General features: G+C 42.1%; 1 protein-coding gene across 1 annotated transcript in view; it reads left to right on the forward strand.

Moving 5' to 3' along the window:
* Positions 1–25,722, forward strand: part of col18a1a (collagen type XVIII alpha 1 chain a) — a 76,038-nt gene continuing 50,316 nt past the window's right edge. The window contains exons 1-2 of the mRNA XM_031874998.1: positions 1–149; positions 254–327. Of these exons, the coding sequence (XP_031730858.1) occupies positions 139–149; positions 254–327 (85 nt within the window). The 5' untranslated portion in view covers positions 1–138. The remainder of the gene's footprint in view (positions 150–253; positions 328–25,722) is intronic.

Raw genomic sequence — 25,722 nt, forward strand, 5'->3', positions numbered from 1 at the left:
GAGTCCCCATCAGCTGTTTTGTAGCCGCGTGCAGCAGCGGTGCAGGACCAAGGAAGCTGTGAAAACACTTTTTCACCCTCCGTCACCTCCGAACGGCCCATGTAGCCTTTTCCCCGCTTGACATCTGCGAAAAAAGAGATGACGATGAGGTACCTCTTTTTTTTTTGTTTTTGCGTTTGTGTTTTAAACTTTTTTTTGTAGCTTTTCAGTGCGCCGATAACGTTGTGAATGTGACTGCTTGCTGCCTCTGCAGGTGTTCCTCGCGGCTGGAGCGCCTTCTCTGCTGCGTCCTTCTTCTTGTCAGCTCAGCTGCATCGCAATGGCCAGGTAGGAACCAATGGTCACAATATGAATGCAATAATAGAAATTCTCTGGTTGTGACGTTTTTTTTTCCCGACTACCTTCTTGTGCATTGTTAATATCCTTTGCTGAAAACATATTTAAGTAGGCTTACACTCAGGGTTCCTTCACAATAAAAGCTTAAGATAGTAAAATACTGTCTTATATTAAGAAATTGCCTTTTTTTGGGGGGGGGGGGGGCTCCTGGAAGTTATCTGCCCAACTTAGCACCAATGTGTAACCTTTATGAAAAAGTTAGGATTCAGATACAGTTACAACTGCAAGCTACTGTATGTGTCCCTTATGGCACTACGGTGTTTGCTCACTGCTGTCTCTTCTTTGGCTTGGATTGCATTAGCCTACTGTTTATTCTAACAGACACTAACGGACCAGACCAGCACGGCTGCCACAAAGCTGCGAATACACATAGTTCTGATCCAGTGATTAAAAAAAAACAGCCGTTTGTCCATTCAGAGAAGGTCAAAGAGGCTTTGGGACTGTTTACAGGTTTTGTTTTTTCAAGTCCAAAGTCTGCAGTGCTCAGAAAGCTACATTCCTTCCCTGTTAGTCCTGTTTCTTGCTCTGTGTCTGACTGTTGCTTGTGTTAGCTGCATCTAAATACTAAAAGATGTTTTTTCCCCTTTGTAATGACCTAAGCAGAATTCTCACTTGTATCTGTCCAGCTGTTATAACATCAGAACATTTGAGCAAAGAGGAGATGACAAAGGATCATTTATTTTATACACACACAATGGTCATGGTATTAAAGGAGCTACAGGAGACACTGAATGAAAGAACTCTCTTCTGCTGCTGAATAATTTACATTTGAACCCCACTAACATCCTCCATTTCATTTAGTAAACGTTGAGTTGGAGAACGGTGCCGCTGTCAGGTGATAGGGAGAGGAAACCGAGAGGACACTGATTAATATTTGATTGGCTGTGATCGCTATAGCAGCTAGATGTAGTATTTTAGGGGCTTTGGGGGAAGACTGCACCCGTTTTAGTTCTCATTGTCTTATGTTTTGTATCTAACACGACCCATCTAGTAGTTTTGCCTCTGTTGGCCCTCTCTTATATATTAACATCTTGATAATTCTCCATCTTTTGCCCCACAGGTGAAAAAAAAACACCAACAAATTGAAAAGGGTAAAACACATTTCACGTAACTCTCCAACAATCTGACATTTTCACAGGGAAAGCTGTCCCGTCTGTGTGTGTGTGTGTGTGTGTCCAGGTTGAAAAGGCCTGCCACTCCGTCTCAGGAGCGATGCCTTTGGCTGCCTGCGACATGGTTGAATTAGGTCTGATTCGTTCCCAGTCCCTGGCTGGGTCAGGAATCCCTATTGTCATGTGATCTTTGACATGCACCCAGCGTGGTTTTGCCTGAAGGGGAGCAGGAGGGAGGCGGGGGGGGAGGGGAACGGCTGTAGGGTGACACCCCGCCGTGCCATTTAATGGCTGAATTAGATGCCACATTGAAAATCACAGCTGGCTTTGGGTTCTCTTCTTTTCAGTGCAGAGGGCGCGATGGCCAGAGGTACAGGAAAGCCATCTGAAACATGTGGAAAAAGTGGTAAATGAGAGGCTTTTTTAAAATCCCCCATAGTACTTTATCTGCTTCAGAACATATAGAATATCCTTTATTTCTATAAATGTTTTATTGACAGTTCTTCTATTTAAAGTGGTTCTACAACTGCCATCTGATTATCTTCAGCCCAAGCTGTTGGGTATGATAGAAGAGGTCTAAAGCAGAGCGCCCTTTGACAAACATGCGTTGACACGTCACGTATAGTTGCAGCATTCATAGAGAAAACATCTGCTTCCACATCTCAGAAGTGTCCTGAGAACGATGTTCTGAACTTTGGTGTTTTTGTTCTCGTTTGCTCTCTGCATCTGCAAGATTAACAACTTTTAAGTTCAGTTTACTTTCCTTTTTTTCTGACATTTTCTCCTCTGGCTGTCGTAATACCAGATCATTTAATCTACTACAGCATTTCAGTTTGCTGTGTGAATGGATTATTTCAGGCTTCAACAGTGGCCACCATTGTGGTTTTTAATAGAAGTCAGTTAGGGCAAGACACGAGAATGATTATCAGTGTAAATAGAAGTACTGAAGAAACAGTTTTTATTATGCAGAATATCTGCTTTAATTATTAGCATTTTGTATTTGGAGTCTTCTTATAACATTTTATTAGATAGCAGAGAGACTGACAGACAATCTTGAAATTAAGACAATATTAAACTTTAGCTGTAAAACAGGATACATCAAAGATCAATATGTGCTCAATAAAGTTTGCAAATTTTGTTTCACAAAATTCTTATTGAGTGACTTTTCTAAAAGTCTTGTGGAATGAATAATAGATGCTTAATATCCTTCCCATCAGATACCCTGGATGTGAACAGGATTTCTGAAAAGACATAGTTGTGGTAAACTCTAGATCTCACAGTATGTGCTGTGTTTTGTAAAAGTCCACCCCCTCAAGAATAAAACGGCGTCCTGTGGTGAACGACTATTAGATTGGTGCCTCTGTGAGGATCATTGGAACTCTCACATGAAATAAATAGAGCGACTGTGCACGGATTCGTCTGACTCAGTGAACCTTGTGATGTCTAATCCCGGGATTTTCTAGTCGGTAAACCTACTTATTCATGATCGACATCTCTGTAGGAGCCCTCGCATCGAGGGCTCGGAAGTCCCGTCTGGCATTGTTTAGTTGTATTGTGTCGGCCTAGCAGCATTTAAAAGGTCATTAAACCTTTCTGTCTTTGAGTGTCCAGCTTGGCTCGTGAATTTCAATGTTGGCGTACGTGTGTGTGTGTGTGTGAGCTTGTGGGTAGGGGGGGGTCATTCAAAATGTCAAGTGGGTATCTGTACTTCCCTTCCCTGGCTCCTTTTTTCATCATTTCTTTTTAAAGATTGACACTTCCTTTATGCATTTATGCTCTTACTCGTGCCCACTGAGGCAACCGTCTTTTGTCCGTCACTCAGGAAGACACAAGAGAGATTCAAGCCCTCTGCTGACACTTCAGTAATGGACTGAACGGGCCTTTTAAAATCCCATTTGATGCTTTGCTGTAAAAACACTGGAGACCCCATATGTAGCATTTTTCATAAAGACTGTCACAACAATGTTGTTTTTAAGGTCATTCGTGCCTGTCTCTTCAAACTCACGCAGCGTAACAGGACCACACGCTTAACGCAGCACAGCTGTCTAAGACCAGGGACATGAGAAACACTTACTAAGGAGACTGAAAAGGAAATCTAGACATGGTGTAGTTTACTTCAATGGGGGTGTGTTTTTGTAAGAACACCACGGTGGTCACATCCTGCTTTGATTACTTAATTCAACCCATCTGGATCCGAGGAGTTGTGTATCTGTGCTGGACGTTGACTAACATGGCCCAGTTTGAGGATCATCCAGGGCATGTTTTTTGAATTAGGCTGGGTGTACACAACGGAAGCATGAAGTTATGTTTTTCCGATTCTTTTTCATGTATTCTGTCTACCAATTAAACATTGTGTATTCCCTAAAATGCTGGTCTATTTTAGCATCTTAAATTCCTTCGATTTGACCAAAGATTACCATTGAAGATCATCTTATTTAACCCCGCCCGACCACACACACTCACCAACCGATGGAAAACAGTGAGAGTGAGAATGTATCGTAGTAAAGCGAGCGTCTGCTTGCTGTATTCATTTGAATTCATTAGCGTGAAAAAACCCTGAACATGGTCAAAACAGTGACCTGATATGGGGACAACATGGTTTTGCTGTTATCGCCATATGTAAAGCGGGCGTTGCTCAGTATTTGTGATCCCTGCATGCTTTCCATGGCAGCGCATCCTTTTGAATGTCTCTGACAGCTGTTATTTGTATTTTTATGGGCTCCCAGCGCTCAGCCCTTTCAGGTGCGCTCGGCTGTTCTGTCATGCCGTCCCTGATGTCAAAATGCCGGGTTGACAGCGGAAAAATACAGAGGTACGCCATAATTACTGCTTGTGTTCCGAGAGAAGAGGATTTGTAGGGCCACTTGTTTTCTACACCCAACCATCTCCAGCGCTAATGGCACCGAGTGCCCTCTTACCTCTCGGCACCTCTTTCCTGTTTGCGGCGAAGCCCTCACTTACTCGCTCGTCTTTCCCAGCCGCAATCGAGTCGACTGTTAGCGGAAGGCGTGAAGCTCTGCAAATGACAGGACCCTACTGTATATGCAGGTTTAGTCTTAAGGATCTGAACATATAGAGCAAGATGGAAAAGCTTATGTATTACCAACAAAAGTAAAAGTGAGCCTTGTCCATCTCTGGAACCACAGGGATGCATATTTTGGAGATGCTCTTGAAATGCATTTGCTCCAGGGAAAACATATCTATTTCTTCCAACATTTAGGAGATGAGTTCTGTAGCAAGGCAGCTATTGCTTCTTCATATGCAGATTTTGATTCCATTAACTTTGTTGCAGGAGTACTAATAGACTGCAGCGTGTCAGAGCATGCTACCAAGCCAGGCAGGCATAATCAGCAAAAAAAGCCCCAGAATTAAATATGTTTTGGGTGAACACAGCAGCGGTCGTTTACTGAATGCTGGTTTCCATGGCCACCAGGTGCAAATTATTTTTTTTTTTCCACCACAAAGCCGTATTTGGCTGTAGCAAAGGAAACCAGATCCGTCTACCTGGCACTTTGTCCCCCGTCTCCAGCGCTAGGGAGTGTTCACTTGTCCTCACTGACAGCCTGCCGAACACAGGGAGGCATGAAACTAGAGCGCCCCCCCCTCCCCCCCTCCTCCCATTTACATTCTCCTGTCCAAAGAAATCTACACCATAAGCTTTTCACTCTCCGTGAACTAGGGCTGATCCCGAGTGACCAAGACCATACAAACCGCCTCCTGACATTATTTTAAAGGCACTTTTCAGATCCAGACCTGAAATAAGCGTATTTTAACTGTCAGATGTGAACACTGTTAATACAAGCACCATGCTACCACCCAATGCGTTTTTTCTTTTCTTTTTTTTTTTAATGAATGAATAGACCATTGAGCATTTCATGAGGCCCCTCTCGGGAATGCCATTGTGCATTCTGACCCTCACTTTGTGGTTATATCCCTCTTTTCGCTCTCCACGTCTTCTTATCTCCTGATTGACTCTTGTGATGTGCAGGCTGCTTTTCAGGGCATCCTTGAATTCCACTCATTCACCCGTCCTTCAAGGGCTGCCATGTCTGTAGGCACTTCTCTTTCTTACCCCCTCACAAAATCTCACACCATGGGGGTGTGAACTGAGGAGAATCCCATGGGACGGAGAGCTTACCATCAAGCCTAGAGCTCCTGTGACAAAAGAGGGATTTGCCGAGTCCTGTACCTCTGTCCTCCACTTTGGTATGGACTTGCCGGAAGTAGGACTTTGGGCCAAGGTTTGGGATTCGACGACATGGCCTGTCTTCACTGTACCTGTCCCGAACTGAGAGGTGGACTTCCCAGGTGCACTCAGTGTTGGGTGTATTCTCGGGTTGTGGACTTAAATTTAGAGATAAAAAGATGGGGAAAAACAAGAGTTTCCGTTGACTAATACACTAAAAGACTACTGATGCATCAGCGTGTACGCATCATTCTGTAGCAGGTCGAGGGGGAGCTGGCTTTGACTACTTTATGTATAGTTAGGGAGTTTAGACCAGTGGTACCCAACCTAGAGGTCTGGCCCCTCCAAAGTGTCACAAGGTGATTTTGTGTAGTCATGAGATGATTAATGGGAGAGGAAAAAGACTAAAAAAACGTAAAAAATTATAAGTCATTCAAAAATATTTTGAAGTTATAAAGTGTAAGTTTAACGAAATGAACAAAAGAAAATGCAAAATAAACAAATGAGTTTTCGTTGTTGGACTTGTCTCTAGTCTTTGATTTCTCTGTGAAATATTGGATAATTTGACTTCTCAGAATCAAACCTCAAACCGTTTTTTAAATTAAACCATGTGAAAAGTTTAGAGGGGTGAAAAGTGTGGTAATCAACTGGTTTAATCTTCAACAATGTATTCTATTGTATAATCATGTTTTATCTAAAATGTTTCTATGAAAAGTAAATCAAGCTGTCAAACAACTGTAATGGACTAAAAGTCCAATATTTGTCCCTGAAATGTGGTGGAATAGAAGTGTCAAGTACAATTGTATATGAGTGCCTGACAACAGTACTTGAGTAAATGTACTTTGTTACACTCCATCACTGCAGAGGACTGAAGCTCCTGTCGGCTCAGGTGCTGAGCCTGGACCTTTACAAAGTGAATGCCTCGGCCGCTCGTAACTTGGAAGCTGCTAATTGTTGTGTGAATCATGAGCTCGCAGACAATAAAGGGTGCCCTCTATTCACTGGGCCAGGTGGCACAGTGCCATGCATTGAGAGGTTTAGAGAGGAGGAACATTTAGAGGTCCAGTGAAAGGTTTGAACGGCGGTTCCGTTTCTGAGACCGTGGCACTATCAGTCTGGGAGGTGGGCTGAAGGGACGGAGGTCAAATTTGTCTCTCGGTGGCCAATTGACTGACTGAAACATGCCGGGAAACTTGGTTAGTGTCGCGTTCGACAGTATACCCTGTGGTTTTACAAGTCCAGTTCATTATTTGTGTGTGGTAATAGACTTGGCTGTGTAAAGTCTTTGTAACCTTTTAGTTTCCTGTCTTGATAGTAAAGGAGTCAGTATCCATCCAGGTTGCACTCTGCTGTAGTGGACTGGTCTCCTCTCACATCTCTGGGCAAAATGTAGGAGGTGTCAGTTTTTCAGTCATAGGTCTGAACAGATACAATTTGAATCAATACATTTCTCTACATGGGCCATGTAACGGCTTACCTTTAACTTGTGCTCTACGTGCATAAAAATGTCATTTTAGGCTCCTAACTACACTGATTGTGTGTTGGGCTCTTAGCGCTGCCAAAACGCAAGTGACACTACACTCAATGCAGGACCTGAACCCATCCTGTGTGTACGGAGCACACAACCTGCTGTTACTGCTCTGACAGCATGCTGCTTTTTGCTACACAGGTTGGGTAGACACTAATACATTTTAAAGTTACAAAGCTTGTTGGGAGCACTACACATTAACCAACTATCGCCAACCGGTCACATTTACCTATCACTAAAAGTTATGAAGCCCATTTCGCCCCTTTACTGAATTGCAACCTTGTTTATATAGCTCATGTCAGAGGACAAAAGTTTATCCATGCATATTATCTAAAGGCTTAAAAGATTTAAGATTTTACTTTATATCCATAACGCCTACTAACTGCTGGCTACCAAAGTGCACATACACTATGCAATACCCAACTGAACCTGGCAGCCCACTGTTGGCTTGAAGAGTCTGGACTCCTAAACAGGCACACGCTAGCCTCGGGTCTTGGCGGGTTGATGTGCTTGTTTTCACTCAAGTCTCTTGTTTCCTCCCTTCTTCTCTTTCTCTCTCGGTGAAACTCTGAAAGCATGAAAAGGTCACAATCTATGAATGCCCCCGGGTGGGAATTACTACATCTGTGGTTTGGCACACTATACGTAGATCAGATCAGACGGGAGACGGGTTGTATTTGAGAATAAATTCTCCGACCTTAGTTTATATTTTGATCTCTAACTGAGTCATTTTGCATGTCTGCACTCTGCCCTGAAACTAAATATTTCCTGTTGCTGGTGTGCTGAATTGGCAGAGCATTACCCATGTTTAATTTGGCCTAGAAACATACTATTTCTACAGGTAGGGTAAAGGGTATTCTGTCCTAGCTCTTGTGTTGGTTATCATTGTTGAAATACCTATAGCTAAATAGAAATCTGCTTACTATATCTTTCAGCTGGTTCACTAAGTTCAGATGAAGTTGGAGTACCAGCTCACCAAAGCCCCGTCACGTGGATTATTACATGCCTTTGCGTGGCTTAAGCTGAAACAGAGGAAGAGCATGACCCGTGGACTTTTTTTGAGCTAAAGTGCCTAGCGGGGGGAACAATGCACGCTGGCACCATGGACCCATAGTCTGGCCCGTACTAATTGAGGGCGCTGATATTGTCTTGTCGATGAAAGCCCTCTCTGTCCCTCTCACTTCTCTTCATCTACTGTATCCCCCCCGGGCCTCCGATACAGCCACAGGCATAACGTCATTCCCCTCCAGCCATTGTCACCATTCATTACAGGGGATTAAAGTGTCAGCTGAAGGTGAAGTATAAGCTCACCAGCGTTATTCACTGAGGGTGTGTTTGAAGGTGTTGTGCCTCGTAAGCTAAAAGTTTGTGCCCCCGTCAACACCCCTCCTGCATGTTGACGATGAGACTTTGCCTTTTTAGGGGTCTGTGGTGGATCGTCTGAGAGAAAGGTCAAAGTCCTGTGCTTCCCTTTAATCTACGTGAGCGGGATGCGATCGGTGCTCTTGTAGCCAAGTATCAAGGATTCGGACTGAATACATGGGTAGTGTCTCTCAGTGGTGAGCCCGACTTTGAGCGTGGATTCAACCAACTCGATGACTGTCCACTTAAAACACATTTACATATGTGATTGTCCAGTGCAGGGTAGGTAAGTGGCGGAGCACACATCCCCCGCTTTTATTTGCTTTCATTTCATTGTGGCGGTGACCTCACCGCGGAATTCGTATCAGTCTGCATGCGGATGTCAAGGGTCCGCGCCCATGATTCCCTCCCATGCAAAGAGGGAAGCTTTGTGACAGAAAAGAAGGACTCTACATCCCTCTTTCATGGCTTTGGATTTACTGTCAAAGTGGTGATCTGCGTTGACACGTCCTTGAAGTGCTGTGCAAAGCTGAAACTCAACACTTGAGTGAGGCCTCGCGGTTTCAAAGAACCAGAGTCGAGACAAAGACAGGGACTGGCCAACGGACTGATATAACAATCTGCTCCTCGCGCAACACACAAATGAGATCTGCATGCGCATTCTTTCCACACGAAGCCCACGTCTTCAGTGGAGGATGTTTTTTTACTGATGCATTCAGGAGCAGCAACAGGAATGGAGGGGAAATTCATTTTTGGCTCATGCCGAATGCTGATCGGATGCGGATATGCATTTGCGCCTTTGCCAGCGCTTTGAGCTGCTCGGTAAACTTGTGGTGGCAGGTAGAATTTGTACATTCATGGTGAATGGGAGGATCTAATGGGTCATGAAAATATATAGCAATGGCATATATAATATCATATAAGTGTCACGTTTTCAAAGCTTTCCTTTATATCTCAGGAGAGGATTGAGTCTTAAGAAGCCCACAGGAAAGGTTTCCTTATAATTCAAACTTTTCAAAGTTTTAAAACTGTGACATAATCTAAAGTAGACTGTGTCAAACAACTGTTTTTAACATACTGTAAGTAGAGGAGACCAGAGTTTGGAGCATAGACAAGGCTCTAATCTGAAAAAGGGAAAATTAGAGGAGGTTTAAATTACAGATGGCATCCCAGGAACGATAACTCACTTCACTTTTAATCTTGACTGCATTAAGACATCATGCAGCTAGTAGTTTCAATTCTCTATACCTAAACTAAAATCCAACATGGACATGGTTCAGGACCTTGTCACTGTGCCACATAGAGAATCAAAACCATAGAGATGTCAGCATCCATAAAGCATTGCAAGACGTCACTTTGAAATCACTGAGGGAATGTGAAAATGTTGACGCTCTATCTTGTAACTATATCTCGAATATGCATATGGGAATCTTCCCTCCACATTTCTACTTAACAATCACTGAATGATTATTCATGGTCTATCAGGCCACAGTGTTCAAGGTCTGACGAAACACCTTTCAAGATAAAACCCAGTCATGCATTCTCTCTTATTTTGGATAGCAGCATCTGGATATGGCTTGAGCAACCAATGTCTCGGCACATGCCTAGACATGGGCTTCATAATTTGTAACTAATGATCCAGGCTTCTTTCGTAGACCTTTGATGTTTGAGTTCTTGTCTTAAGTCATCCAGGGTGATGAAAACTAACCTATTCCAGCCAAACACCCCCCCCCCCCGAGGTGCAAGTGATATGCAGTTGTTGTAATATCGTTACTGTACGACGCATCGTATTGATGTGATTGTCATTACGTAACGTTTAGGAACCTTAAACCTTGGATTTTCTGTGTTGAAACACTGCATCAAGGTTGTTACATGGTCAGTCAATAAATTGTCCTGTGTGACTGGCAGGAGAATCCTAAGAATGCTGATAGCCTGGGAAGTTTGTCAGTGGACAGTCTGCACACCAAGGAGGTGGGCCTCTATTTTATTAGATATGAGCATGTCTTGGAATGTGACCACAATGCACCTCATAGAGCCAACAAGCGACAGCAAGTTGTAGAGTTCTCAAGTCCTTTGAGTTCCCAGTTTTGGTCAGAAATACTCATTTATATTTTCATTATTGTTTCTAAGATGGGCCAATTCTCGACATGCTGTCCGACTCACAAAGATATTACACTGTAACTGTTCACGTCACCGTTTACTAGCTATTATTAAAATTACTTTTTTGAAAAACGCAAAACAACTTTTTTTGTGCACGTCATAAAAACCTCAAGGTAGACATTTTACACATCATACCGCCCGAACTGAACCACTTACAAAATGTTTACAAAAATCGATGTCTTGATTTTAAGAATCGATATCATTCAATTCAAATAAATATCTTCATTGAGTCCAACAAGCAAATATAATGGATGAAGGCTTCTACTGTGAAACAGCAGCATCTTGTAATGTGCCAACGTGATGGAAACTCGTCTCCCACTGTGCCCGAGGTGTAAATTGTTTCTCAGGGGCATGTATTCCGACACAACATCAGTGAGTCAGAGCGAGGCTGTACACTGTACAGCCACCTGAGGGAAACTTGGCTTGGATTTCTTCAATTTTAATTTGAGGTTAAAAAGTTCTGAATCAACATTTTTTTGATGCTTCTCTGTTGCACTCATTATTATCTGGGAGAAAAAACCTCCAACAATCTTTTACACAACTGAAGAAATGTCTAACCAACCTCAGACATTGGCTGGGTTCCCTAACCGGCCAAAAGTATCAACTTCCACTTTTTTTTTTTTACCCTTTTCTGTTCCTGGAAAACCGTTGTTACTGTTGAGACAGTGAAGTGTTGAAAGTAAAGCTAGTTATATGCCAATGGGCTTTTAAAGTGTAATTATTCCTTTTTTTTTATTACCACACTTTCTGAAGCTCAAAAGGGCGTTATGTATTTTATATGGATGTATTTTATTGTTTTTACTAAAACCTGTCTGAACAGAATCAATTTTCCAGAAGTCATTTCCCTTGTTCTTGGTGGTTTTCTGATTGAGTGAAGTGGGTTACGAAGCTGCTGTGAAAATGGGTCAAGTGGGAATGTTAGAGAGCTCAAGCACACAGTGTACGGTCTGTGGTTTGGATCCATGTGGTTTCGTGGTTCATTTTAGAGCTGCTTTTTGGTTAGACTGTGTACAGTTTTAGTTTTTTTCCTTTCCTTTCCATTTGTGTAGGGAAAGCATGTTTTCTTCATTCACTTCCTACAATTCAGACTGGTGGTAGAAAAGCTGTCTTCAGCTCTTTGTTTAAAGATTGTTGTTTTAGCTGCTGGAATCTGGCAAGCTCTTACGAGTGCACACTGACATCAGATGATCAAGACCTTCAGGTATTAAACATATGTAGTCAGAAAATAATCTTTTTTTTTTTTTTTTTACTGTATACATTCTGCCAGTTAAAACTAAGTAATGGAAGCAGTGTATTACTTAAGGTGTGAACTTTAGGCAAACGTTTTTTCAGGGATGAAATTTGAATAATTTAGTACATATTTAAATTTATTCAGTCTTCTAACTTGATGACACTACAGCCAAAATGTGGATTTTTAGCTTTAGAAAATATGAATGTCTGTGTGATTTATTTTTTTTTGTTCAAGTTTGTAAAGGATGTTTAAGCGTTGGCTCATTTACATGGTTTGCTCTCAACAGTATTTTATTGTTTTAAAAAACGTCAAAAAGTGATTTATGAAAAAATACCAATCCCTTATCATAAAAACAAAGTATCAACTCTCTAATGCAAGACAGTGAAGCAAATGTCAGCCCTTAGACCTTTTGGGATTTCTTGTAATCAGTGTTTGTTAACAATGGACTGTGGTCAAAAAGCTGCTCGCCGATCCTAATTCTGACTCATGGTATCGGACCGACCTAGGTCGGATTCTAATGTTTTGGGCCTAGCACCAGGAACAACAGGAAGTCAGTTAAGTGTCACACGTCCCACCTCAGTCATTTTTACAGCCTTCAAATCATTCCCAGCTTTTAAAAGAGTTAAGAGTTCTGCAACTGTATGTTTTCAACGTCTCCCTCGAGCTGCAAGATGATTCGATGTAATTTCTTAACAGTTAATGCCTGTAAATGCCAAGGCCAATGACAAGGATCCAGACGAGAATTGACTTAGTGAGTAAAGACCAATTACAGGTGATTTATTGTGCAATAAACCACAAAGGGAGCATCAATCAAGGCATCCAAGCATGTTTCCTCAGTATCTCCTGTAAAGTTGCTGAATGTGATGACGACGGCCCTGCTTTAACACTGCGTTGAAGGATGTTTTTATTTATTTTTTTAACCCCAACACCCCCGCAGTATGCTTACCCTGAGGGCAAGTCAAACCTCTCACTTCCCCTCCCACTAAAAACCAAGTCCTCAGGCTCCTGACCGTGTCTCTGGGCCAGAACAGAAATAAAGTGGTGAGGTGTGTCTTTCCGGGGTCCACAGGGACTGCGATTAAGATGCTGGCCACTTTCCAAGAGTCCGAATCTTCACTTCACACAATGGGGTGAAAAGTACACTAGGTCAAGGCGGCTAAAGACTTCCTGATACACTCAGGGGAGAGCTGAGGCCCACGGCAGGCGATTGTTCTAAGGATGCGGGACGAGGTGGATGGAAGTGTGTGTGTGTGTGTGTCGAACAGGTTCAAGGTTCAGTGCATCGTTTATAGTGTTTGAACCGCGTCAGGAGAAAGAGCCATCGGGACCGCGTTGGCTCACACGAGGTGTGTGTGCGTTTGCCTCCACTTCCTGCTCCTTACCTACTTCCATGCGTCTTTTTTTCTTCCCGCCACCGCTCAGGTATTTGGACACATTCCGGCCGCGCATACCGCCACTCAGCCCACAGAGCGAGGCAGTGCTATTGGGTTACTGCGGAGTTACCTAATAGGTCTGATCTGGGCTCAAAAGCGAAGCGTGGTCATGAGATCGGCTGTCTTATTACTTATAGAAATCTGCACCTCATACTTTTTTTTTGCAGGTTAAAATCACAGTGCCAAACGTTTTACTGAAAATGCTGAAATAGTTTTTTTTCAGTGCTTTAAAGACCCAAAAGATCAAAGTTGGTCCAGTGATGGCGTGAGACATCATACAGCTGAGTAGAAGCCCAGAGCCCTCCCAGGGGTTATTAAATGCTCATCACATACTAACAAGCCATGACGGATAGTTTCCTGGACTTTTATTGTGAAGGTGGGCTCATTCTTCTGCTTCTCTTGCAGAAGGAGGAGGGTGGAAATGTGAAAAGTTAGTTATTTTCATCAAGCACTTGGTGGTAAAAATTAGGCTTAAAACAAACGAGATGAAATGGAAACATCAAGAAGAGAAGAACAACTCTTCCTGCTGCTTCATAAAGCTTTTGGGAAAATGGTTTATCTCTTGTGTGTGGCTTCATGAAATTCAGCCTCTGACTGTCCTTCCTGTAACAATTTGTAGCTGTCTCCGCATACTTTTTGTAGTTTTTGTTATATTTGTGCTCCAGTTGAATGGTGCATTGTTTGTCAGAGGGAAGAAAATGAGGCCACACACACACATACACTTGCACCTCCTCCTCCTCCGCCGTTGCGTCAAGCTGAGCGTGTGTGTGTGTGTGTGGGTGTGTGTGGCTCCAAATTGTGGTGCGTGTGCGCACGTTCGTGAGGTTAAGGATTTCCGTCACTCACGCGACGATAATGGTCCCTTACCCCCCCCCCCCCCCCCCACCTCCCAAGGCCTGACTTCATTTTTTATCTCTGCTCCCCCTCAGTGAGTCCAAATGGCCATAAGCTCAGTGGCTAAAGTCGAAGGCAAGGGCCCGGCATGCTTTCGCTGTCTCCCTCGCACACAGTGGAGTCGCCTTGGTGAATAGGCACAGCTTGTGGGGAATGCCTCAGAGCAGACAATAGCCATGTATCCTTACTTACTTTCTCCCACCATCCAACCGAAACGCTGCAGGACTCTGAGATCCAGTCTGTGTAGCGACGCGGATCTGAGCGAGTAAGCAGGCCAACGAGAACAGCTAAATGCTGCCGACACTGTTTCAGAAGAACCTCTGAAGTTTCAATCTGAATTGAGTAGATATGTAGCACCAAATTAAGGTAGACATGAAAGCTAAAGTATTAAAGAACTTAATGCCAGGCATGTGGCAGTAATGATAATCACTATTCACCTGTTTTTATTTTGGCAGCCAGGGCGGTTGGACCCAGAACAAAAATGTGTTGGGAATAACCTGAGAGAAAACAAGAGCACAATTAAATTAGGAAAAGAAAGTATTTGAGGAAACTTTTGACCCATTATTTCAAAACATGGTTGCTCTATCAGATATTATAGGGAACAAGATGGCTGGCACCACGGAGAATTCCAGTGTGGTGACTACAGGTTGACAGTTTATTAAAATAAGAACAATAATGTTAACGAACAGTTTGGAGCAGGAAAAGGTCGATAACCAATTAATCGGCCGATTCCTACCAAGAGCTGATAGTGTTGCGTTAAATATTCGAGATAGAACCATGATTGAACGTAAAACGTGTCAGATATGACTGTAGAATCAGCGACCACAGAGCTTTAAAATATTTAACACTATTAAACTTAATTTAAAGTTAGCGCCAGCGTCCGTCCCACCCTTTCAATCGGTCGTCCTCTAACCGTGGCACCACTCGTCAGCTCTAATGAAAGGTCTGGCTCCACACGTTAGCATTCTGGTATAGGGGGGAAGTAGAACGCTCTGGCTTGTTCGTATTTCTTTCGACCAATCACAATTGTCTCGGGCGGTGCTCAGTCTAGGAGTCAGTGATGGTGCTTCTGCAAAAATATATAGTGCTGAAGGGGAGGAGAATGGCCGACTTATACCCCCCCAGCCCTCTGCTGGTCTGTCAGATTACAAATGACATGACTACAAAAGAAAAAGAAGATAAAGTTAAGGAATAGCGTGATAGCATTGCAAACATTTAACAGTTAGACTGCGTGATGTCAATCGCAGTACAAACAGACTATTATGTGCCATGTAAAGGGACAGTAAAGAGCAAAAAAGAAAAAGCTTTTCTTATCCTGTAGCAGTGGTGGCCCACTGATGCTGATGTGTGTGTGTGTGCGTGAGTGAGCAGTGGAATGCGTTAGCTGTTCTGCTCTGTACTTGTGGGTCTGGGTTTGCCCACTCAGCTCGGTCAAATCTTTGATGTCTTGGGATGAAAGGATGCAGCCTTCCCATCTTGTCTTTCGTCTCCGAGGACAGCCTGTGAACATTTAAGTGGTCCCCCCCCACACACCCAATGCATTTCTCTGAGGGACCGGGTCATAAAAGTTAACATGCAAGGGGACAGAAAGAGGGTCGAGTAAAGAGAAAGAGAGCAGGTATTCGGATGGCCAGACTTGTATACCCCGCCCGGACTGTAAAAAGGTAGCACAGCGTCTAGATGACACGATCCTGTAGGACTCTTCCTGTGTTTATAAGTGCTTCCTTGTGGGTTTTTGGGGATGTTTGTCAGTTTTACTGTTTGTTTAGTTGTAAAAAAAGAGTATGGCAAGGTATAAAACGTTTGTGTTTTTATACAGAAAGAAATGTGTCTCGAGTACCAAGTATCTGACTCTAAAAAGTATTGAAATTTGCCAGCAAATGCTCGGATTCTTAGTCTTGTTAACATATTCTTTGATTTATAGGGTACACATCTCTCTAAATATGCTTTTATGTCAACTTGTTATATTTATTTTTGAAAATTGCTGCAGAGGTGAAAAGAACAAGAGGCAGGTCTTTCACTGAAGCTTGTGTTACCACAGCATTTACTTTGTATTTTAATGCGTCTTCATCCACGTAAACGGCGAAGGACTCGGTTTCCGACAACTTTAAGGTACATATAAACGATTGGACAGGTGAAAGTCAACTGAAATGTAGCCAACATTTTTAATATTTCTGCATAAATCATGCAACCAGGTTCTCTGGTGATGCTCTGCGAGGCCCAGGCTGAAGCCAGCTTTACTTAATGTGGAAGTGCTTCAGGGGCATATTGCTCTCCACCACCTGGTCTTAAGTTAAGAAAACACATTGTCATGCTGGATGGAGGTTATGGTGATCTGTCTTGGCCACTTTTCAGAAAAAAATTGTGTGTATGTTTGTCTTTCATTGCCCGGCAGCAGTGCCAGTATGAATGTGAAAACCCTAAAACACCAATATCAGCGATAAACCAAAATAATAAAATATGGTCATTTTAGGAAGTACAAAAATTATATTTGAATTGAGACTGTACAAATATCACTTCCTTATGTCTGTAACCATTCAGCGTCATGACTAATGCAAATAAACGGTAAAGGAAATCCCTGTACGTCTGTATAAATGATCGAGGCCCTTCAGTAATACAGATGCAACGTTATGTGTCTGGAAGAAGACACATTGTGCCGCAACCTCTCCTATTCCGTCTCTCTCTCCTCCTACACTGTCAGCTGTCATTGTTTTGGCCAATGTTTCATGAAAGAGTTACAGATGTGAAATAAATCACGTAACGGTTTGAAAACACCTATGTCTTTTTCCTCTCCCTATTCCCTCAGAAATCATCTCAACATGTTTTATCAATCACTGACACTTGATTCTGGGACTCCCCCGCTTGTCAGGTTGCGCTGCAGAATAAAGATCCATTATTCAGGTTTTCCTTCTTAAAGGAAATGGGAGGCGTTCGCAGTGACTAATGTTGCTCTCTGATATCCCCATCTTACGACCCAGGAGCATAGTTTTTTTTTTAAAATCTACTTTTATTGAGTTCTTGCCGACCTGGCGTGGACCTGACTTGGCGAGGTATGAGGGATGCGATGTGGTACAAGAGGTTGCGGCGTCGGCTGTAACGCTGTTGATGTGCCACTGTTTCCAGCCGCTTGTGTCAAAGAATTGAATGCACAGATTTCTGGCCAACAATGGAACTGAGATGCACTGTCTTGTTTCCAGGAAGCTGTAGGTGGTAGACAAACTCCTCCCCCTCTGACTGACCACACAAAACCACAGCCCCGGGGCGACACTCTTGGTGCGCCGCCTGCCGTTCCTCTTTCACATGCAGTATTTTGGTATTGCAAAGCCTGAACCAACATGATTGGAATGCTTTTTTTTCCCTCTTTTGTCCCATTTTTTTTTTTGTAGAGAGGCTCTTTTGTTCTAATGGGATAATTTAAGGAGGAATGTTTTCACTTTGGGGGTTTGGAGCTGGGGGTAAGGGGTCTGTTTTGGGCTTTAGGTGAAGATTGAAAAGATGGACATTGCAGAAAGACCTTTGTTGGTCAGAGTCGGTCTGTTTGATTTAGTCCAGGCCGTTGCTTTATTGATTTTCTTTCTTTAATTAAAATCTTACAATTAGGCTATTTGTCTGGACTATTTAGGTAGCTTTGACACAGCATTTAAGCAATCCTGGTCTTTCTTTGGAACATATCTTGGTATCATACTGTTAAAGGCACACTCCATCAATTTTTCTCATAAAGGTCAAGTTATTAGTCATGGATAGTACTCATTAGCCTGTAAACAAATCATCAAGTTTGAGAAAATAACCCAAATGTATCATTTTTACAATTGTTTTCCTGTAACAACAGAAAGCCCAAAGCTGGCAATAGTGTCTTTGTTTTGTCTGCTGGCTCGACTGGGGTATGATTAAGGGAAGGTGAGTTCTAATATAACTAAACGGAATGTAAGCTACCGCATTAGTTAAAAGAATAAAACAGAAAACTTGGCAACAGAAGTAAGGAACATTTTCTGTCTTGGTTGGCCATGTGTGTTCCGAAATGTCTGAAGTAATACCACATGTTATTTGAATTTGAATCAAAATGTTAAGATCACAGTTCCCTGGTATTATAGTTTACACACAGTGTAAAGAAATTGAGGGGAGAGGGGCTCTCGGTGAATAAATACATTTACTACTGTTTGGACTTACGTGGGAGTAAATGGATAAAAACCTTCTTTAACTATTTAATTGTACCACACTCGTGCAATATCTTCCCTTGTCATTATAGCAAAGAAAAAGTATCTGCAGTAAAGCTGCTAAATTCTAAATCCTGAGCAAGGCTCTCAATTTAGCGACGGCTGACAGTGCAAACAACGTCAACAGTGCTAACAGATCTAACAGTGTTGACCTGAGCTGCCTGTCACCAAAGAACAGAGAAGCTTTGACAAAAACACACACAGAGCGACGTCATTCTCTGCTCAGGTAGACATTACTCCACTATATTTTTTACACATTAAATAATTGTTTGCTGCGACATTAATTCTCTGAATGTCGTAAAGAGAGCCTTTAATTACAATTATGAAAACACAGAACCGAGAATCAGAATATTCTTTCTTCATCATTGCTTCATCATTGCTTTGGTAGTTGTCTTAAAGTTGCCCAACGTTGAAGTATAAATAATATGTTTGAATTTCTTGGAGGTGCTTTAAGCACATTTAGCTGCTGTCCTCATCGAGTCAGCAGTTTTCTGTTTTATTACCACTGCCTTTGCATGCTTGTATCGTCTTGTCTTGCACAGGGGCTTTCATCTGCAAACAGTTTCTGTGCTTACAGTAGATTATGGAGATGAAGTTCCACTGAGCATGCAAAGCCACAGAATTTCCTCTTTTGTAATCCCGGTTCTTCCTCCACAACTCGCTCTTTAGATCCGCTGAACTAAGGGAACAATTCCCTTTGATGTCCCTTTTTGGGGAAAATGTGTGTTTCATGCGTTTGCTCTGCTTGTGAATATGTATGGTGAATGCTTTGCGACACCTCAGGGCTCTCGGTTGAACCTCTTGCCGTTGCATGTGTTTCTTAAGTATTTCCCCAAAGAAAGTGAGTCACGTGGTGAGTGTAGCTCTCTTTTAGCATTACATTAGAAAGGTTCTGGAAATATGTTCCAAACAGCAGTTATCAAACCCTCTATGTTTTCATGTACTGTATGTATTTATCTCTAAGAAAAAGGGATGGCACAGAGTCTTAAATGTTTTAGTGTGTCAAACATTCTAGATTGAAAGGTGACGGTGAAATGTTCACATCCTTCATTGAGAGTCATCAAGCTAAAGTCATGACAGTAAGTGATTTCTAATAGTGATGCTGCAGTGCAACAAAGCTATCAGAACATCCATTTCAAACCTCCCCTGAAGCACAATCTGCTTCTCTGTTCTCTAAGTACGTTCCAAACATTTTCTTTTTGCAAGAAATATGGCTTAAACTGCCATTTGAATCATTACACACAGTCGGGTAAAGGTCATTGGGAGGGGTGTGTTTGTGTGAGTGGTGTGTTTGTGTGAGTGGTGTTTGCACACGTTCATAAATCTGCTTCATTGTGAGGCCTGTTTAGAATTTGATTGATAAATGGAGCCATCTTAAATGGATAACAGCTGATAATGACGGCACCGGATTGATTGCAACTTTTTAGTTTGTGATCATTTCATACAGTTGTGATTTACCATGTGCCACTGTTAGTTAACCCTTTCTGAACCCAATTATAATCCAATCATGCACATAAACAATACTGTAATGGTGGATTTTCTACTCGTAAATCATTAGCAATGACAAAAATAGATTAGAATACTCTATTAGCTGTTATTATTTTCTATCTATTCCAATGGATGGAAAATATGAATTTAAAAACTTAACAGATCCCCGACTAATCCGCAGGACGGATTTTCATGAAAAACATCCTGAAAGCTATAAATCTTTCATATGATATTTTATCGTGTATACGTATATAACATCTTATGTTTACTTTACACACATGATGTATTTGAACAGTATGACAAATAGATGAATATATCCCTTGCACTTCCTCCTGGACTCCAAGGCTATTGAATGAAGGCTTGGACGCGGCCTTGAGCTTCGACACGTGTGCAGTGTAACTGGAGCTGCGATGTTGGAGGGTCACAGCAGATGGATTAGAAATAAAGGGATAGTGTCAATTCACGTGCTCTTTGGGTGCGCTCAGCCAATATATAATCTATTGTTTTTAAAGAGAAAGCATTTGTTTATGATCTTTAAAAAAATATATTTTCAATAATTTCAGAATTGTAATTCTCACCTGATTGACCCTAATGATATGACGTCATATCTCCTCTTTTAAGCCTTTCTTGATTTACGGGTCGGCCATGCTTTCCGAAGAAGTGGGCGTGGCTCTACTGCAGTACACTTTTTTAGATGATGTGGAAAGCTGTGATTGGTTTATAGACATCCAAGCAAATTAGTTTATGTATTTGTCTGGACTCAGATAACAGTCATCATAGATCTAGACATCCTAGAAAAGTAATTTCCATTGGAATGGTCTGGACATCTGACCGGGTTGGTTCAGCAGTCTGGGAAAAGCATTCTCCCTGTCTATGAAAATACAAGGCATGTTATTTTTCCCTCATTTTCCGTGGACTGACAATGTAAAAACAAAATGCTTAACTGTAATTAATCTTTTTTTCTTGTTCTTTTTTTAACCTAATAGACCAATTGAGGGCACTTAATGCTTGGTCGGCTGAGTAAAGCTTCTGGAAATGACCCCCATTCATTTGCACGGACGCAGAAGAATGCTCCCATAACGACCACAGTCCCAGGACCTTTTGATGTTCAAACACATGCTTCACTCATTTTGGGATTAAGAGGCTGAGGAAATGGCCTGGTTGACATTGCTGGAATTATCCAATGATTTGTAAAGTCCAAGGCTTAATTCTTGCCCATCTAGCATCAACTGGCCCTCACTGGCACACCTTAATGCACACACACAAAAAACTGTACCTAAAAGTGTCAAAACCAGACTCCGTTTTGGCTTTTAATCTTAATCCCTTTTAGCTAGAATTACCGTCTGGGTGGTTCCCACCAGCACAACAGCTGAGCAGCTATCTGCCTATGAGACGTCATTCAATTTAGAGACTGAAAGCCTCTTCCTGGATGAAATCATTCTTTTGTGTTTCCAAATCTCTTTAAAGTTGTTCTGATTAAACAACGTGCATGCCGTCTTGCCGACATCTTTGTGAACATGGCATAAATGTTTGTAACAGCATAAATGTTTGTAAATCCTTCTCACACGAAAGGCCCGTCCGCAGACTGGTAAAGTAAGTGACTGGATTTCCACTCCATCTGTTTGCAAGTGGGAGACATTTCCGATTCAGCTCCGCTTGTCCTGACTCATGCCATGACTCAAGTTTTACTCGTGAGTCAGCGAGCGGAAATAAACCGTCTGAGACGCCGAGGCGGATATATCATCTGTAATGAATCAAAATGCTGTGTTTTGATTGTTCTGTAGTGTCTGTGCCTCAAGGAGTGAAATTCAACTTTATTATGAGCTTTACAGACAGTGGCAGTTGTAAGAGTTTGACAGCACGCGTGCGCGTGTGTGTGTGTGTTATACATGAGGTAGTTTTCTAAATAAGACAAAGGAGCTGTGACTCTCATGGTGTGCACAAAGTGCACAGATGAATGTAAATAGCCACAAATGATGAATAAAAAAAACTGAAAAAAGAAACTCTCCTGTAAATACATGCCTTGGCGCATCGCGGTCTCAATCTGTTCCTGGCAAAGGGATGACAGTTGGTTTGTACTGAAGCCAAGTCTCCCAGTCTGTCTGCCGGGCCTGTTTTATGGGTGAGAAACATTAAAGAGGTCACCATTGAAACCCAGCCAAAGACTTTCAGTGTGTGTGACAGGAATTTTCTCAAGTAATGTGGGTAAACAAGCGCAATTTACCCGGTTGGAAAAAAAATTGTTGTTGAGGTGAAGATGAAGTAAATTCCGACATAAAAGACAACCTGGCCACAATAAGGAGATTTATGTTTAGTTTTTTTGTTTTTCGTGTTAATGGAACAAAGCGAGCCCAAACAAACACCCAGTCTTTCTCCTATTCACATAAGAGCCTATTCTTTTAACATGGAGGGTGCTTTCAACAGCACTTTTCACCATGCTGTTAACATCTCATTTCCAGCTACAATGCCAATTACAGGCAACAACTAAGGCAAACAATGGAAGGTAGACATAGCAATCTATGTCTAAGGTACTATTTTTATACATTTTGCTTGTTAAATACATAATTTGAGTTTCTACGACTTCTCAGATTATTACCTAAATTCAGTATTGCCCTTCCTCAAAGGCTGCATGAACTGAGTTTAGCTGATTTTGTTTGGGGTTTATCTTGCTTCCATTCCCCTGAGATAACACTATATTCACAGAAATTCTCATAACCCATACTTGTTGTGCCAGTACTCATCTGGGAAAGGATAATAATAAATAAATAAATAAGTGCATGAAAGACTCCTCAGGGGACAAATACAATGTACTGTATTAGCAAAGACATGTCAGAGTAACAGATGCAGCCTTTTTGAGAGAAAACACAAAGGTCAAAGGATTATTTTAAGGATGTCAGCGCTGTTTTCCGTTTTCCTGCAGTCACTTACAGATGCCTCTCAAAGAGGTATCTGGACGATTTGTTCCGTTTTTTCTGCCCATCTGGTTCCTAATCCCCAAAGTCAACACTCCTAATGCCGGACTTCCGATCTCCGCATTGTTTCGTCTTTGTGGGAAGTGAGAATGACGGTGTTATCATCACCAGCTGGCCCCAAACGTATCGCCGTATAGCCGATCAGGTCGCAGCCACCGGCATTTCTCTTTTGACTGGTCTGGTTGAGCTGGTGACGCAAAACCTGAAATTATTTACCTTCTGATCTTCGGCCGGTGGGTTAAAAGTGGTGCTGGCAATGCATCTGCTGTTCAGTTTTTGCAGTTGACTTTCTTTAAACATGGCCTTGGTTGGAATCTGACATTTTTTATGAGGAATGAAGAAAAAAACAAATGACTCAACATTTGACTCTAAATTGGACCCCTTGGCCTCGTTCATGCGTGTCAGATGTCGGTAGAAGGAAGAGTTCAGACTTGCCGTGCACTGTCCTGCTAGGCAGTCCCAGAGAAACAGCTGGTATGTACAATTCCTTTACTAACCTCTCCCCCTCCAGACTCCCCTCAACTGGTGGTTACCAATGGCAAAATGGGAAATGAGCTATTTTTCTCTTTCATTTTTCCAGCAGACTGTCACTCCCAACAGAGAGACATCAACAGGCTGGATTTGATCAGCCTGAACACGGGCGGCAGTTATGTAGCGTCACTCAATTTGTGTGTTCTGCACACTCGGGCGATATGATGGTGGGTTGTAGATCGTCACAGCGACATTCAATACATGAAGTTAAAATTATGAAATTGAACTAAACTAGAGCCAAGTGGTTGAGCTACTCACACGACCCTTACGGCCGTTTATCATTAGCGAGAGAGCTCCAGTTGGAGGCTAAGTGCCTTGCTTAAGGACATCTTCATAACAGTTCATCAAAGGACATAACACCGTGACGCATTTATTCCCTCAATCCAGATTTTCCCTGATCTTGAGGGTGAAACTCGTAACCCCTCCGGCCAAAAGGCCCCAATCCTCTGACCTGTAGCCACCTGGTGACCAGGAAATAATCTCGCAAAGAGGAAGAAAAAAAAACGTTGAAATGACAGCAATCACTAATAATCAAATCGCCCCCAAATGTTTCAAAAACTGAAGAAAATACTTGAATACCATTATTTTGTTCATCAGACTTCGGTATATAGTAAATATGTAGCTAACCTGAATGTGACATTTCCAACTCGATGACCCTCTAGCCCTGACCATATTAGACAAGCAGAGTGTCTGGATTCCAGGTGTGGGAGAGTCCCTCTCCATTCTTTTCAGGTTTAGAGAGCAGGTAAATGATTTGTCAGAGTGGGGTGACCCTTTACCTCAAGTTCACCCAAAGATTCACCGGGCCGTCGTTAACAACAAAATGAGTTACTCTCAGATGCACATGATAAAGAAATGAACAAATACAACGATATAAATTCAAGGTTTGTTAAGAATAAATAAGTTGCATATGGTGGCGAGCGGTTGGTAGGAAGTCTCGGTTGAGTTGCGCTATTTGTCTATTTTGGATATATTCATATGTACCTGTTTTCTCAGCATTAACTTTTCTTCCTTTACTGTGTAAGGGTCCACACAGACTATGGTACATTACTTTATTCACTTCATTCAATTCAAGTATTTGTGTCACTGTTCTGAACATCAACTTGTGACTTGTCCTTATATTTTTCCGCACTGAGTGGCACTTTTTTTTCATTTTAAACCTGATATTTTTGTTCATTTTTTAGGTTTTTAAGATATCAGACATGTAATCAGTTAATTTAATTTTTGTTTGTGACATATTTATTGAGATTTGACATTGTATTCCTATTTTAATTCAGTCAGCTTTTGGAGTAAGACTTATTGATTTAGTGGGGAACGTTGTTGTTTTAACTACAATGTTGCAAATACATACTGTAACAAATAACCTTGCTTTAAGTGGCAGTTTGGAGTCAGCCATCATTCTATTTATATTGTTTAATTATTTAGAAAAAGGATATGGGCATTAATAATGAAGTTAAAATGGACAATTATAAATACAAAATACGGTTACTAGAGGTAGGAAGTCACTCGTCCAAACGTCCGTGTGCAACATGGCACTCTGCTGCAGGTTAGTGCAACAAAATATTAAGACTCCGTTTCCTATGATGACCTAAATGGACTTAGTTATCCTGTGTGTCGGCCCCGCCTGTCTCTCATCTGATATTTGTGTGTGTGTGTGTGTGTGTGTGTGCGCGTGCTGATGACAGTCCTGTGACCTAAGTGCTTTGGACCTTAATGAGGCCAGTGTCCCTTTGAACCCCGTCATGAACCCCACAGTGGTTCAGTCTCCCTCTGCTGATGAAAAAGGTGAACAGCACAAGTGCTTTCACATGTCTTTGGAGTACGTGGAGATTATGTAGATCTTCTGTCTACTCTTTTGGCACCAAAATGGAAAAAAAAAATCAGTTTTGAGTTAGTTTGCTTTGAGTGAGCAAGAGGTTTACTTACTTTGGCAGCGGTGATAATTCTTTAATCCATCCATATGTCTTCTTGCAAGTCATTTCATGCACTGTTAAATGTTAAGAGAAGCGGCCCCCTTTGAGGAGGTAATCTTGGAGTTGAACACGGCGGTGGTTTTGTCTCTGTGCTGTTACATCAACAGTGCAGGTGTGTTGAGGGAGTGTTGCCGGAGGCTCGGCTGCCACATTGTTGTAGCTGATGAAAATAAACACCTTGTGATTAAATGGTTATCTTCAGCGAGCATCAAATAAAACAGTGTGCAATACAGTCATTCTCT

This window comes from Anarrhichthys ocellatus, unplaced genomic scaffold (assembly GCF_004355925.1).
Source record: "Anarrhichthys ocellatus isolate YVR2014 unplaced genomic scaffold, GSC_Weel_1.0 scaffold86, whole genome shotgun sequence".
NCBI classification, from domain to species: domain Eukaryota; kingdom Metazoa; phylum Chordata; class Actinopteri; order Perciformes; family Anarhichadidae; genus Anarrhichthys; species Anarrhichthys ocellatus.